General features: G+C 40.9%; 1 protein-coding gene across 1 annotated transcript; it reads right to left on the reverse strand.

Annotated features, from left to right (window-relative positions):
- Positions 1 to 10,010: 10,010 nt before the first annotated feature.
- On the reverse strand, positions 10,011 to 16,604 carry snx19a (sorting nexin 19a). The gene is made up of 11 exons (XM_084564764.1): positions 15,079 to 16,604; positions 14,848 to 14,986; positions 14,659 to 14,759; positions 14,459 to 14,578; positions 14,085 to 14,203; positions 13,750 to 13,840; positions 13,505 to 13,655; positions 13,140 to 13,263; positions 12,403 to 12,587; positions 12,217 to 12,304; positions 10,011 to 10,867 (listed from the first exon to the last, which is right to left on the reverse strand). The coding sequence occupies exons 1-11, from the start codon at positions 16,555 to 16,557 to the stop codon at positions 10,738 to 10,740; spliced, it is 2,727 nt and encodes a 908-aa protein (XP_084420890.1). The 5' UTR covers positions 16,558 to 16,604; the 3' UTR covers positions 10,011 to 10,737.
- Between the last annotated feature and the right edge of the window lie 324 nt (positions 16,605 to 16,928).

The following is a 16,928-nucleotide window of genomic DNA, read 5'->3' on the forward strand; positions in this document are numbered from 1 at the left end:
CCTTTTCGACAAAGCACTGGTGCCACTAGTGTCGGATAAATTCCCCAGATGTTAGTGTAGAATATACCAAAGCTTGAAGTGCAAGTAATACAGGATTTTTTCACAAGCAACAGTTTGTAATACATTGTCCCTTACAAGCATCAATTTACAGCTTGTTTCTGTTGACTGCAGGGGCCAAAGAATGTGTTAAGGCACATTTAAAGCACATTTCTTTGTGTTTTGAGCATCAGTCTCCTAAAGTTGTGGTTGGAACCAAACTCCATTAAACCTCCAACAGTCAAGACTTACTCAATCTGAAAAGGGCAAATAATTTTGACCTGCAATTAGGTTTTAAACCCCACAAACTGTGATCACCAACTTTGTTTCCAGCTGTTCTCCAGTGGAAAAAAGCTCTACAAACCCACCTTACACTCAAGAAACAGGGGTCAGACTAGAGTACAGTGCATGTTTATCCGGTCTTTAGGAATGCAGTTACCAATGAATTATAATCTATAATTATGTTGTTCAGTAACTACCGGATGAGTAATTAAACCACGGTTTGCCAACACCCATTCAGTATTGTTATACAGTTAAAGCTTGACTTTAACAATACTGTAAAACGGCCTGTGTATAGACAAGTAACTGTATTGTTGCAGTGATCCAAGTGAAACTTCCCATGTGTGGCTATATGAAACTCATATGTTGGAATGTCATAAACAGATATGGAAAGCTTTTGGTTCAAAGAGTGATTACAGTTCCACTGCTGGGAAGTACACCAGCTCCGGTTTCCATATGAACAAAATAAATATGTGAAATGCAGATGGGAAAAAGTGATGTGAAGACAAACTTAAATAAATAAAGTCAAGCCATGAGGGTGTACAATGGCGATATGAGCTCATGAAGTTCCATCTCAGCAGGCACGGTCCAACCGGTATGATGCCAAAGCATCAGAGACACGCTGCACTCCTGTTCCTGAGTGTTTGTGCCTTGTTTGTGCAGCTCACATTGCTTCATGCTCAGACTGTTCTGACTCGTGGCAGAGAACAAACTTCCAAGTTTCAGAAAGTCCCTCCGCGTGGAGCCAAGTGTTAATGCAAACCCTTTGATTCTACAGGGGGGAGAGTGGAGGAGGTCAAACCAGCTCGGGCTACAGAGCAGCACAGATGAATGATATCACTTCTCTCCTCATCACCCCTGCATGACATGTATATAAATCTAAGTAGACGTTAACTTATTTACAAATCACAATTAGCCTAAAGTCAGCCTCACATCCAAGCTCCATGAGTTTAACTAAATGCAAGCAGAAGGCTGTATGTAAAGATAGAACCGTCTGTGACGTCTCCATAGGTTTCCTGAAGAGCAGTTTGGATGGTCAGTGTGGTGGCTCTTGGCAGCGTCTGACTCCACAAAACTCCTGGCTACGTTAAAAATGGGCTTTAAGTGGAGCATACAGCCAACAACCCACCTGTCACTCAAAGCAACTGCACCCTAAACTATGCAGAGCTTTAAGCCTTGAATTTAAATACAAGTTATATAAAAAATCACTCTCTGTGCACTTGACGAATGGGGGAATTAGAGAGACTAAAACTGTTTTTGTACCAGGCTTTGTACACGTTTGTTTCTGGTGTTTGGCAAAAAGTTTGTCATTGCAACTTGGTCACTAGAGAAAGCGCAGTGTTTGGCACAAATGTTAGATTCTTTTTTTTTTTTTCGTCTCTCAGGTTTGGTTGTAAATGACTGTTGACAGGTTTCATCCTATAGAGTGTAACATTCTGCTTCCTAGTTCATCATCAAATACAAACTGGACGTGCATATGTTTCCAACTTCCCAAATTTCCCACTTTCCCAGTCAAAATATGCTATTAGCCGTTGCTTGAAAACCAGAAAGGAAATGAGACTTAAAGTGTATATTTTTAATGTAACATAAGCTGAAAGAGTTTTTTGTACATTTTGGGTTAAACAAACAGTTTGGAAGACTTTAACTTTCCCTCCCTCTGCACACAGGGCCTTTCAGCCAAATCTTCTGGCTGCCAGCCTGCAGCTCGCAGAGAGTTTTGCTAATCTCTGTTTTGTCAGTGTAGATCATTTGAAGGATGGTACAATTAAGCCCTGACAGACATCAAATTGACTCCGGTGCTACGTCAGCGTTGGCTCCAGTGTGGTTATTCTGCGTTATGTCAGCTCAGCTGTCGAATGTTTGTTTCATGTTTCTGTTTTCCATGCTACAGCAGGAGTTCCTCACCCTTTTCCTCCCTCAAAGCTCTGCTCCTTTGTTGCTGACTAGATTTTATTCTCCTTGCTTTGAATTCATGAAAATGGATGATATTGACGTTTTAAAATCATAATCAGATTGATAAACACATCTGGCTCTCATGTGAGTTGGATGCTTAAACCAGACAATTTAGAGTGTTGACATGGCATGCATGTTTCTGTGGACTATGTTTACCACCTTCGCCTAAATCTGTTTGCAGCCTGGTTGCTTGTATATCATAGCTTTGGTTTCACACCCCAGGTCAAAATGCAATTACTACCATTTCCCAGAAGTCCCAAAGCTCTCATAAAGCCTCCCGACCTCATTTCACCCCGGTCACTTCATAAACAGTAGTGTGAGCAGTTGACTAAAGATGATGCATTGTACTGTCTCAGCCTCTCGTTTATTCATTATTTATACAGTCACCTTTCAAATTCATAGAGCAGTTCTTGAATACAAATTAATAAGTTAATAACCACCAATCACAAATTGTAAAGTTTTTGAATTGACAACATGACGTGATGGCATGACTGGCTTTATTTGGACATAAGGAGTGTGTGTTTTGTAGAGTGCCGTCTGACTGATGACATTAAACTGCTGGGGACACAGTTCCATTGCATAAGCATTGCATTATAAGTTTATTTCTTCACATCTCATAGTTGTGTTATGACAGCATATTGGAAAAGATGAAGCTTGACACCGGTACCATTATCGGGCGGCTGTGGCTCAGTAAGTAGAGCGGGTTGTCGAACCAGATGGTTAGCGGTTCGATTCGAGAATGTGCCACATGCCGAAGTGTCCTTGAGCAAGACACAGAACCCCCAGTTGCTCCCAGTGCATGGCACTGGTGTGTGAATGTGTGAGCGAATGGGTAGATGTGTCTATGACTGTAAAGTGCTTTGAGTACTAATAGGTAGAAAAGCTCTATATAAAAGCAAGGCCATTTACCATTATCAGGACCATGACTATAGGCAGCACCTATCCAATTTGGTGTGGTGCATTACATGGTGATGTGCAGAGACACCTTTAAAAACGAGCTTGGGACAGAACTGTGTGAGTTCTGGAGGAGTTTTACTGCAGTTAGAGAGTATTTACAGTTTATTTTACTATTAAACCAAACTGTACGTATCGCCACACTGTTACTTACTTACTCATTGCATCTTATCCTGCGCCACTTGTTTTGTACAGTTGGTACAGTGCAAAACTACACGATTGTTACCCTGAGACTCTTCTGGACTGATTTACTCACATGTTCACATGCCTGTGTCTGCTCTCTGTCTGCGTACAGATCAGAGTAAGTAATAATGACTTGGTGTAATTCCTGGGTACAAATCAAACGTGGCAGTTATGTTTGATTTCCAGAGCCTTTCCAGGACAGACTGCTGTTCAGTCTTCTGTTTCAATGCTCCTCATCCATCAAACAGGGCAGAAGAAATAGCCTTATGTGAGATCTGACAACTTCTCAGCTCATATTTTTAAAGTGGAATACAGTATACCGTATTTTGTTTACTGTGGCTACTGTCAGTGAGTGCACTACATTATATTTTCAACATATAGAACCCTTGTGCAATATGCAGCAATGCTATTTCATGTACAATCATAATAACTAGTGTTCTCATACCATATGGGCTTGATTTCTTCTTCTTTGTGGGGTAATGTGCCCTATAGGATTTCTAGTTATAGTAAATCAAACTCTGCGCAGCCTTTTTACTATGTCGTACCTGTTTAAACAGAGAATACTACGCCCAGCGCTTACAAAGGCTACTCATTAAAATGACAGATGGTGTCACTTTTACATTTCCTTTGAGGTGCAGCCTGTAAATACAGTCATGTGAAGAAAGTGTACAGAGAGGGAGGAAAAGACTTAACATGCAAACACGTTACGTAATCTTGAATCTCAAGGGGCACTTCTCTCTGCTATCGTGAAACTTCACACTGTCATGCTTCATTGCGTAAATATCAAGAACATATTTTTCATTCAGTTTCAGACATTTTCAGACATGCTTAGGACTCTAAAAAAAATGTGAATATTACACTTTTTGAAATGCACACAGCTCATTGGCATATGTAACCTGTAATAGGAGGCCATGGTCGAGCAATGATTGGATATAAATGGTTACAAAGTTTGGGATGTTTTTGAAATCGCTGCTAATCTGTGGCAGCGACAGACTTTCAAATACATTCCACCCTTGAAACACATACGAAGCACAGCACCTTGACCTCAGTAAGACATATATGTCAAAATGTCTTGGTTGTAAAGGTAAGTCATGTCATGTATGCAAATTAGGAAGAAACATAACAAACTTGGATGGTACAGCTTGTACTCAGATTCAAGAATGTCACCTCTGACATTTTTAGAAGCAGTGTGCACACATTTGTCCAGTGTGTTCAGAAGAAGACGAACTCATACGGTTTATAATAAAGTTGCAGCTGATCTGTAACAGCTACAAATGCTGATGGTTCACTAACAAAGACCACACCTCAAATGATGCAAATAAGTTCATTGGTAGACAGGCCATGAGACAAATGAATGAAGGTATGAGAAGGGTTGAAAGGTATGGGATGAAAAGGGGTCGAGGGGGTGGGACGAAAGGGGGTCGTGGGGATGTGATAAAAAAGGGTTGATGGTGAGGGGATAAAAAGGAAACCCAGTCAATGAAAACAATCTTCAAAATCTGAACTTTGTAAGTGGAAATGTTGAGTAAGATCCAAGTCCACAAGTTGTGACATGTTTGCTGACATTTGGAGAAATAATGGAGGTGGATGATAAATTAATAGATTGTAATTTAGACTTACACCAGGTCATGGTATACCCAAAAACATTAAAGAAAGGCAACTGGACCTGTAGAGTTTCACCATTCGCCATTCATCCGAGTAGCTTCTTCAGTTTTAAAGCACTCGTGGTGAGCAATTTGTGGGTGTAGACGCCTTATAAACTAAATGTGATATCATTTCCATTCATGTAAATACATTTTTAAGCATTATGTTACTATAACTATTATTAGTTTTATATCTAAACATAAATTGTGTTCTCAGACTAGTTCAGACTTAGCCTGACGTAGCCATACTCAATTCTAGTCAGAATGTGAGTCTGATACCGCTCCATTGGGCTGTGATTATGGGGCGTGTTTCAACCGAACCAGGAAAAAAAATGCCTCTGCACTCAATTGGATAGACCTATAACCAATCAGAGCAACGGAGTGTGTGACGTATGTTAAGCGACGCATAGTTGTCAACAGAACTCAACTGCACGCACGCTGGAAGAAGTAGAAGAAGAAGATGAGTGTAAACGATTTTTGCCGGTGTTGTCATCTTCTTAGCGTCGATCGGAGCCAGCTGATAAATTAAACTTTTGCCGAATCCCGTGGAAGGACGGCAAAAACATCTTTCCGATTAACAAATGCCTTGATCGCATTTATCTGTTCCTCTTTTAAAATTAATGCGCTGTCGATATCTTCTAGAACAGACTCGATGGCAGAATCTACACATCTCAGTTCTCCAGCAGCAGCCATCTTTGTTGTAAACAAATTCAACCCAAGCGCTCTTTGGTGACGTGGTTGATTACATTACTGTTGATCATCTGTCCATCATCGTATAAAGCCCGCCCTGAGAATCTGATTGGTACGAACAGCTCCTGTTCGAGCATAATTGCGCCTCAACGGAGCAATGCCAGACCGAACTTCCAGACCTCAAATGTTGTGGGCGGGACTAAGTTCGGCTGGCACCCAGGCTAGTTCAGACTAGTCAAGAGAAATTAAGAAGCTGTGTAATTTTCCCATCAGTGAAACTGGCTCTGAAACATCTTGCTGACCCAGCAGAAACTCTTGATAAACTTTTAGATGAACCTTAAACAGAGGTCAGAGGTCATTAGAGGCAGACAGTTACCAGAAGTGAGAGTGATTGATGGTTTGACTCAGTTACTCCAAGCTGGAGACAACCTCCCCCAATTCGCTGCTCTCAAACCTGAGGCCTCATGTTTTTGCTTATCACAATGGATATTTTAGTTATGATGCCGTAAGCTGTATGTCTGCTTTCTCACACCTTCTTGTCTTTCAGCTCAACCACTGGCCAAATATTCAAATAAAATAGAGCAGAGGCGGAACACGGGAGGGAGGATTGCTGTGGGATAAAGTCAGATGGCAATTGAAATATGTTGTTGTTCCCAGAATTTTTTTTTTTTTTGTTTTACAGTCTAAGTAGATGGAAGTAGGACACTGAGGCGTGGTGGAGTTTTATGAAGGCCTCACTGCACATCTGCACTGTGCAGCAGAAGACAAACTTTTAACAGGAACCAGATTAGCTTCATCGAAAGGTCAGATGCGAGAACTAGTGGTTAGTCATGCTCACGCCAGGAGATGTTGCTGTGATTCTAAGTCATGTTCCGGCATTATTGCTGGATTGTTGTTGTAAATGACGACACTGGTGAGATTCATGCACGATGCTGCTTTTAATTACGCTGCAAGATAAAAAATAGAGGTTTAACATTCAGATGTAGCTCGTACACACTAGTTAACCTCAGCTGGTGATCCTCCCCTGCTCTGAGTAATCACTACATCTGGAGAGAGTATGTACATTCACCTTTCAAAGATGGAATTCTGCCATGAAACTTACTCACTTCATGACACTTCAGCTGTTGGTCTGCTTTTCTTGGATTGTCAGTGCTGTGGTTGGACTCACCACGGTCAGTGAGCAAACCGTTACCTATGGCTGGCATCCCAACTATTGCATGCATATACAGAACATCTGTTGTTTGCAACCATGAGGAAATATAAGAGACCAGTTTAATATCAACATCATGGTAATGATTCATGCCTGTGGGTATCATCATCATCATCATGGGCAGTATTGTGTTTCATCTCCAGACCAATGACGCTGTGAACACAACAGGCGTGCCATCTGGTCCAAAGTCTCAAATAGCTCTACACAGGCGCAAGAAATAATATTTTAATGGCTTAAAATGCAGACAGTAGATAGGCAACACTAACATGTGTCTAGATGAGTGACTTATATCGATGTGAATTATGCACAGCATGAAACAAAGTTTAGCGGGTAATGGTTGCAGTCCAGCTGATATTTGCTTCTACTTTTTCGTGAATATCTGGAAATATTTATGACCAGAAATCTGAAAAGAAGTGGTAACGAAGCCAAAATATAAGTCTACAGTCATGTTAGCAATTCTGTGAAGCTGTATTGAAGCACAGCGGTGCTCTTAGCTAAATGCTAACATTTTAGCTGATATGTTTTCCATGTTAGTTTAATGTGTTTCATTCATGCAAATGCGGCTTAATACTACAGCTCATAGAATTCTGAGGTCAGCAGAACCAAATGTTGTCATTTTAATAAAGAAGTCAGTCAGTCATTGGCCTTTTGTCATGCAGACATATCTGAGTTTCTGCCTGTTGCCTGCAGCTCTTCATTTAACAGCTCACTGGGGCTGCTCCTTATCGTCTCAACACTCAATAAGTGTCAAAAAAGACTTGTCTTCTAGATGCATTTGTGATGACAATAGCAGCATACACTGAAACCCAACACATTTCCCAACTACTTCATAATAAAAGTCAACTTGTGTTTTGTCTATTAAATGTTTTTATATGAATCTGCAACAGTAGGAAATGTTGAGAGGGTTTCTGATAATTCTGTTTTCACCAGTGGATCATAGCTTCAGCCACCATTGTGTTACCCCAATAGAGGGTCACTTGGTTCAGACTTGGGGAATCGTGAATGTTTGTACAAAATTGGCACCAATGAATCCAAGACGTTAGATCCAGGGATATTTCACAAGATAAATGAAAACCTTTCCATTGCTGTTGGCACCTGCGGAAAAGTTAGTTGTTAAAATCCCACTTGTGCATAATGCATTTAGCTGATGTAAGCTCTTTAGTGTGGCTAGACCTGGTCAGGCCTGAACAATAGCCAACCTAGTTTGGGGAGAGTATGGGTTTTGTAAAAATGCTATTTTTTTCATAGATCCAAATCATACCAAAAAAATATATTTATAGTTTATTGTTTTATGCACATTCAGATAGAAGTTGTCTATGAAGAAGGGGGATCTTTGCAAGGAGTACAAAATGAACCATTTGTTTTTAAAGACATTTTAAATGACCAATAATACATCTCTAGACTTATCTGAAATGAATCAACAAATTCAATATTTATAGATGATGAATTTAAGGCGTGAACTTCCACAGCTGTTTATTTGACTGAGCATTTGTGGTGGAAATTCAGCTGCTCTGACTCTGAGACGTGTGGGGCCACCATCAATGCAGCCTGAGCATTTTGTCTTCTCCAGTTGCCAGTGAAATCCCAAAGCATGAGACAGGAGGTGGGAGCCCGCCAGTATCAGCCCATGATCTCATGAGAAAGGAAGTGAGATGTGCTAAAAGTTCCTAAGATCCAGTTTATGAAGTCCAAGTGGAAACAAAGGGAGTGGATTTACACCCTGACATCTGACACAAATTTGTGTATGTGAACGTCTGCAGCAGGAAAACAACAAGTACATACACTATTGTTTTTTTTTATTATTGTGTCCATTCCATGTACAACTTAAACCTTTTATACAAGGTGTCATCTTAAAACTTGTTACAGGAATATTGCATTGAAGTTTACACAGATAGCATCTTAATGCAAATCACATCGAAAACTTACATTACCAGCATTACCACTGCTGTAGCTTAAATGTTGTCCGCCCTCACAGGCCCGGGGCCCCAAGCAGCCACCACTATTTGAAGAGCGATTAAATGTCTTACAGTGATTGAAGTGCACTAATATTGACCACATCCACACATTCATGTTTAACGTTTGAACTGAGTTACAAGGCATTCCTTTGATTTGCATTAAAGGCGTTATTTTACTTTACGAACTTCACAGATACTGGTGATGTTGCTTTAACTGTGGTAAAGTCATGCAGTAAAGCATTAATCTTAGCCTCATTAAAGAAACTGACAGTGATGCCATGAGTATTTTTCAAATGCTGTCAGGATGAAAAGATCAAGGGACGACTCAAACACACTGCCCACACCCACTTTCATCGCTGAAATATCAGTCTGGTGTCTTTTTGCAATCGTTGAAAGTGCACATCCAATAAAACTCTGATGTAGTGCTCACATTTGGTGCTCTTAGTAAGGTCTAAAGTCACATTTGAATTTAATTTTAAAACTTAATTTAAAAGTTACATTTAATGTTCTAAGAGTCCATGAATCAAATCAGATCAACTTTGCTTGAGTTCATTTAAAAGGAGCTCAGCCCAGAGAAGGCAGTGGCATTAATGCATCATGTTTATTTGTGTTTTTTTTTTTTCTTTGCATAGTTGAGATTTGACATCTTTTTCCATTCTCTTATGTTCAGTAGAGGATGGAGTCCAAAAATGATTTACTATATTATGTTACCACTTAAATTAATCCATTATTGTGGCATGTAGCATTACACAGAGTGACGAAATCTTTCCAATCTTTACTACTGAAAGACTCTAAGAACCTATTATTAAACCCAGTCATGTTACTGGCCTAGTGGCAACTAAACCTGAATGAAAAGGTTGCTGAGGTTCCACCAGGTGTTTGTTTTCATCAAAAGTCTTTTGTTGCCCCTGCTTTTAACTTTTTTGAAACATGTTGCATCATTGGCCTTAAATTCAAAATCATGTTTCCAAAAACAGTGCAAGTGCTCAGTTTTAACATTTAGCAGATTGTCCCTGTCCAGCTTTTATTTAAATGCTGGAGTTTAAATAGATTTGAAATCATTGCATTCTGTTTTTATTTACATTCTACGCCACATCCTAACTTGATTAACTTCTATTTAATCAGAGCATACTCTGCTTAGACACATGAAAAATAGTCAGGATTTGATAAAGGAAGAGGTTGATGGTTGGGGAGGGGGGATTTACTCTACTGATTTCACTAATGAAGTCAGAACTCTCAGATGAAGGCACCAATTGTACAGAGTCCAACCACTGGATGGAGAGGAACAAAAGACAGGATAAAAACTTTATTTACAGTCCTAAAACAGACCCATGCATATATGTTGAAGTCCTTGCATCAAATCAAGTCAATGCATCAGCTGATGACTCAGAAATATTAAAAACTTTTAGACTGCATGATCTTACCAGTCTGGTCTCAATGGAAAGTGGACGCAACGTTTGTAACGATGAATGAGTGAAAGAATAAATGAATCAAGGAAAATACAATTTTCATTTATCAGACACACTTGTGAACCAGCATTGGTACAGAAGGTGTCTGTTTTGCCTGTAGCTACAACAATAGTGACCTAAATGTCCATTTATTAACACAACCGCACACTGTTTAGTCTAGATCCCACGATCAATTTGCATGTTTGTGCTGCTGTCGTTTCTGAAGCTTGATGAAGTCCCTTTTCCCATCGATCAAAGATAACAAGTGCAGCTTTTATATCCAGTAACTTCAGGCCTTTCTGAATGAGCCATATTCCTCAGACACATACACTACACATTCATCAGCTGCTTCCACCTGTGGCGCATCAGAGTAAATCATGTGCTGATCACATGTGAGGATTGTCCCTCTCTGCGTCTCTTGCCAGGCTCTGCAGCAGAGACCTCTGGAAAGCCCCGTCACACGACTCGGGGATCAGAAACTCCAGTAGCAGGTCACAGATGCAGTAGATCAGATGCCTGCAGACAGACAGACTAACTGGTTTAAGACACCCACTGTAATTCAGATGAAGTGTGAACATATATGTATTCAGTTCCAGATTAAACATTAATACTGTCGTGTTGCTTTTTATTGTATCATCAATCTGATAACCACACACTAATACTGAGTTTTGGAGCTTAATTATCGGATTTCGGGGGAAAAATCAGTATTCAAAATAAAAGAAAAAGGATTCTGAAATTTGATTTGATAATGTCTATTCTTGAAGCTTGAGTTGTTCAAAAACTGCAAACTCAGTGGCAAGAAAATTAAGCTGCCAAAATGCCAAAAGGTGTAGTTCCTCAAATGGCCACTTGAGGCTGGCTCAAAAAAAAGAGTCAGAGTTAATTTCCATAGACCTTCATCTTAAAATGTCCAGTTTTACAACTAAAATAAACATCTGCACAGTCTGAAAAAGCTATGCTATGCTATGCTATGCTATGCTATGCTATGCTGAAATCCATGCAAGGGGTGAATTTTTATATGACTCATCCATTTAAATTATATTAAGGATTACCCACCCCACAGCTCCATTCATGCTCCACTTTGTCACCCATTTTTAATTAGACCTACATAGAGCTAGACACCACCACTCTGAGGTCCAAAACCACCTGTGGTTGGTGGTTGTTCAAAACTTTTTAGTAGTGGCTGTGTTCAGAAACAATCTGCATTAACCTGATGCCAGCAGAAGGGTGGATTTGTGACGCAATAAAATAACAAAATGTAAAAAACATTAAAATTGCTCAAATAATATGCAGTAAGTATGCATTTATTTATATTTTACCTCCGATCTGTTTAACTGTAACTGTGATGAAGTAGACTAGATTAATATAGCAATTATGACTTTCAGTACAGAAGGTATAAATAATAAGAATGTGTATCCATAAAATAGTCCATGGTCAATATCACTGTACATTAACTGTAATCAGCAGTGCCTGATTCAGAGAGAACGCTGGAGGCTGGTCTGGGTAAAGTGGAAGAGGATGTTTTATTGTAATGTTTTCTTAAAAGTGACCCATGCTGACTCTTTCATCTGTTGTTTTTACCAGCTAATAGTCTTCATTACTTTATGTGGGCTTATTTAGAGAATTCGTAATCAGGATTTGTTCAACTTCAAATGTTTGTATCTGGATCTAGGGGATCCGATCCAGTGTTGATGTGAAACACTGCCACAAAAGTACAATGGTTTACTTGATCACAGACAGCAAAACACTGGGATTTCAAAAGCAGGATAATTCTGATCAAGGTCCAAATCTGTGAACATCTGGGCCGAGTGTAGATCTTGTTAAAAGCAGAATCAGAACACTAAACTGTTTGGTTGCTGACTCACTTGTTTATGTGATGGTCCTGTAAAGACTCCAGCATTGTCTCCAAGGTCAGTCTGTACTTCTCGCTGCCCAGCATGTCAGTGATGAGCTCTGTTCAGGCACAAACAGAGAAGCACACCTTCAGAGACAGTGCAAATCAGGACACTGTTTATAACAGCTAGATCCTGGGTCTAATAACTGCTGCAGACCTGGAAGCAGCTGCATTAGGCAATCCAAACATTGCTCCTTTGTTTCCTTTCTCTCTTCAGTGCTTCGCTCAGGCCGTGGTTGAGCAGGCAGCATGCCACCCGGCCAAACAGCTTCCTGCAGCACTTGTAGGTAAATCACCCAGCAGGGGGCACTGGTAAGATGGGCAACACCTATTTCCAACCATCTAAGGCAAAAATCAGCAGTTTAGTGCATATTTTTCCAGTGCATCAGTGTGTTGGGTTTTTTTTATTTTTTTATCAGCCATTATATCAATCAAGTGAAACCAGAAATGCAAACATGCTTATTAGAAGATAACGGAAAACATGTGTAAGAAGTACACATTCAATAAACCCAAGGGAGGAGCTTGAACATTATTTACTGACATGCTGTGAACCGTAAAATCCCAGAGGCAGACATCAACTCCGTAAATGGAGGCCAGTTGATGAAAGAAGAACACTAGAGATTAGAAAAGCCCCAGTTCCCACAGACAATGTGGTAAAGTGAGTCCAATGATAAACCAGGAGAAGGATTTGTTTAATAAGGCATAAACATTGCATTTAAAGAAAAAGAAATAGTATTTAAAGTGGTAATCTGAGAAAATGTCATGATATATTAACAGGCCACTGACTACTTACATTATACTAGAAAAGAAGTCCAGGTGTTGGAAGAAAGAATAGATAAGTAGCTATATACTTCCATGGAGACAATAGTCTAGAAGGAGAAATAGAACTCTGACCTTTCAATGAAGGTGCCAAAGAGCAGTCTGATGGTCTTCTGTATGTTCTCAGTGCACAACCAACTCCACTGATCCTTCATCAGAAGACATAAGATGTTCAAAGCCACATCTGCCACAGCTGTATCTGCAGTTCACATATAAAACACTATGTGAATATTATTTTATTTTCAACTATGTGAATCTTTTGAGACACATCAGGACACATCTAAAGCAAAGCGTATCATTTGTGGAAAGAATCTAGTGGGACTACTCAGCTAAGGCCTAGACAATGGGAGAGTTTTGCTGCACCCAAGTGGTGATGCAGTATCATTGCATGTTGGTGACTGCAAAGAACACAAATCAAATCCAAGTTGGAGGATCTCAACCTGTTCCATGAGTTTTCCCTGAAGTCTTCCTGTTTTTGCCTTGCTGCTTGCCACTCTCCTTGCCTGTCTCTTTCCCGTTCAGTCCACATAAAAGTCTTTCTTGCTCTCTGACAAAGCTCTCCAGGCCCGGCAGTGACATGCCATTGAGTACCTGAATAGTCATAATGAGCAAATAGTTTGTAAAGACAATGTCCCATGTTTGAAAACACATTCATTAAGGTGGGGAATGCGGTATGGTGACTTACAGAGCTGCCTTCACTAAAGCAGTATGTCACTTTAGGATGTAGGTCAGGTATGTTGAGTGATGTAGACATTTTGCTTGGGAACATAAGCCTCCTGAAGCACAAAAACAGAATTCCCAATTAGTCAAAACTATCAACCTGCACTCATTTACACTTTGCAAGATTTGACTCATTTTGTTCTCTTATGCTGGATCATTTTACCTACTTTATGATGCATTCAGGGTACCCAGCTTAAAAGAAGTGGGAAGTTACTCACTGGCTGGACTCATATGCAAAGTATAATGGGCGATCCAGAGTGGACGCAAGATTTTGTCAGCTGGTGCTGATGGAGCTCACACCTGTACTTTCTGTTGTCCATTGTTCTTCCATCAGTATCTCCTTCAACGTCCTCTGTAGGACTGAGGGGCTCGGGATGAGGGAATGCTGTCTTCAAGGTGTCTAAAGCATTTTCCATCATCTTTAATTGCAACCAAAAAAACAAACAAACCACAAGATAGTTAAATATCCCTTACAGGGAAAAAGAAAAAAGAAAGAAACGCATAGAGATAGTTTGTGATTCACCTTTAGCCTGTTTTTATGATCTGATTAGTTAAATCTTGTCTCTGTCTTTCTCTCATTTGCTCAAAGAAATGTTTCGAGATTTCATTGAAAACCATGTCCTTTAAAATTGTATCATCTTAAGATCAGCATTGTATGGTATATTTGTTCTTACCTTGTCAATTCTTGACTTGGCAAAAGGCTTTCTTCCAAAATATGTGCAACCGTCTGAGTTGAGAGCTAGGAACTCCTGCATGTCTTCACTGTTGGCTGTCTCAGGAATGCTGCTTAATTGCTAGAAAAAGAAAATCAACCCGCTAGAAGATTACACAAATGTTTTATGATAGAGGTTGAAGTTTTGACCCTGGGACCTACTTTTAGGAAGGTATCCAGCTGACTTTTGCGGGCTTCAACCTTCTCACTGTCTGGATTACCAAATGGGAGGTCAGGGAACATTTTCTTCGGGCCTTTGACATCTGTAATGAATAACATTGACTCACAGACACATGGCTGTCTTTGCATAGTACAGTTGAATGATTTTTCAAGCAGAGGACAATCTCTTACTCTTGATTAATTTCTTCACTTCAGGCTTCTCCTCTAAACGTGTCTGCAAGTTGAGGAACTCGCTGTATCTGCGATTGACAGTGTGACAGGCTGCAGGTTGCAGAGAGCCAGCATTATCAGTGTCAGTCCCCTTCTCAAACTGTGAAAGGGAATAGGTTGGTAATGTGAGATCAGCAAATAGACATATTTAAATCTCAGTCATAGAGAAATGAGTGGAGGAAGTGGTGTCACCTTTACAGTGTAGAGAGTGTAAGGGTGTGTGCCTGTGCCACGCTGCTCCTTTGCAGAGACTGTACCAGAAATTTGCACATTCTGGATGTTCATGGGTGCAGGTAGGTTGTTGGAGGCATCAAGGTTGAAGGAGGTTAGGCAAAGCCTTCTTGGACGACACACTGGAGATTTTTCTTGAGCAATGCCTGCTGGCCACTGGGAGTCCTCAGGCACCACCACCTTTGGCCCAAGACCTCTCAGAGGACCAAAGCAGCCAAAAGCTTCATCTTCCTTCGAAGGGAGCATGTTGCACAAGTTAGCTGGAGGACCACATTCACAAAAGCCTCCTGTCAGGTCATCTTCTGAGTCTGAATGAATTAGAGAGTCCAGTGAAATCATTTTGGACTCTGATAAGTTGGTGTAGTGGCCAGATGTGAGTGAACAGCAGTTCACTTTGCATGGCGTGACCAAACCTGTGTGGCAACTTTGTGCTTTCCCAGCAGACGTCAGGCTGGCCATGCTGCTCTGTGAGGAGTCCCTCTCACTGATCAGGCTCTGACTCTGTACATCATCCAGGTCAGACATGCTTCTGTCGGTGAGGCTGTCTGGATCAGAAGAAGACAGTGACTTGCAGGTGGTCCAGGATTCCTGCTGGACCTGGCATTTGTATAGTGTTTCTGCTGGGAGGTCGCGCACGTCGATTTCCTGTGGTTCTCTGGATTTGGTGAATATGTCTACAATGGTCAGGTTGAGCCAATCAGGGTCCGATACCCTGTTTATGAGTGGTAACAGTACGTTGCAGGTGATGAGTTCTGTAACCATGTAACCGCCAGTCCTGGTTTCCATCTGAGGGTATGGAACAAGAACATTTAACACAAGGTTAACTAGAGCTCTGGAGTAGCCAAGCTCAGTCGTTGCATTGCTCACAGCTGGATGAGGAGAGTCTACTTCAGTGTAGAGCTTCCAGAGGCTAATGCTCTCCTTGTGTGCTGATTGTATTTGTTTTGCTGCCATGTAGCTCTGCAGGTGACAGCCATACAGCTCTAGCAACCGCTGAACCAGTGCTTTTCTATCCACTTGCCGTGCACGCTCTTTGAGTTCCATCACTGACTCCAGCATCAAATTGCATACCGCATGTTCAAACTCTCCCTCCACATCAGGCAGCAGAGTGCGATACCACGAGGACACGAAGTCACGCACTGCTTTGTGGACAGCAATGTGGATCTCGTGGTTCAACCTCCACTCATGCTCAGGTGAATACAGCGGTGGGTTAACTTTGCCAAGAGGCAAGAAGTGTTCCAGGTGAAGAAGGCTGTTAGCATCCAGTAATGCCCGGGACCCAAGCCAACCCCCGAGAACCACCAAGAGACTGGTGAAGATGCAGAGAAGCCAAACGTTCACGAGGAGATGGAAGAGGACAAGCCATGCCAGCAGAGCTCCTAGCCCCAACAGTCTCCGCTGCCCAACTAGCTCTGATAAAGTCCAGTTTGTGGAAGGCATTATAAACAGCACGTGAAACAGGACCTATGGTAAAGAGACACATTCTGTTATATAAGCAAAATAAAATGGTGTCCTCATAATGAAAAAGCTGGAACCAGAAAATATGACAATGTTGTCTAAATGTGGCTCAGAGGTATGCCACTGCTAACAACACTTTTTGTTAAATATAGTGTTGATTTAATGTCTTCACAGTCTGCTGGCTGTCTGTTATGTGTAAAATCTGAGAAAAAAATACAGTGGTGAAATACAGGCCTGGCTTGGACTGATCCACACAGCCCACTAACAACAGGAGAGTAAATAGTTTCACTGTATGTATCTGGTGAGCTGGCTCTGGATAACCACCTCCATGTTAGCTAACCATGTTATCTCTG

This window comes from Chelon labrosus, assembly GCF_963514085.1.
Source record: "Chelon labrosus genome assembly, chromosome: 17".
NCBI lineage: Eukaryota > Metazoa > Chordata > Actinopteri > Mugiliformes > Mugilidae > Chelon > Chelon labrosus.

Coding starts and splice junctions, on each gene's coding strand:
- snx19a (XM_084564764.1), bottom strand. CDS start 16,557: ATGCCTTCCACAAACTGGACTTTATCAGAGCTAGTTGGGCAGCGGAGA. Junction 14,579..14,658: donor AGCTGGATACCTTCCTAAAA/GTAGGTCCCAGG, acceptor TTCTTTTTCTAG/CAATTAAGCAGCATTCCTGA. Junction 13,264..13,504: donor AGGGAAAACTCATGGAACAG/GTTGAGATCCTC, acceptor TGTGAACTGCAG/ATACAGCTGTGGCAGATGTG.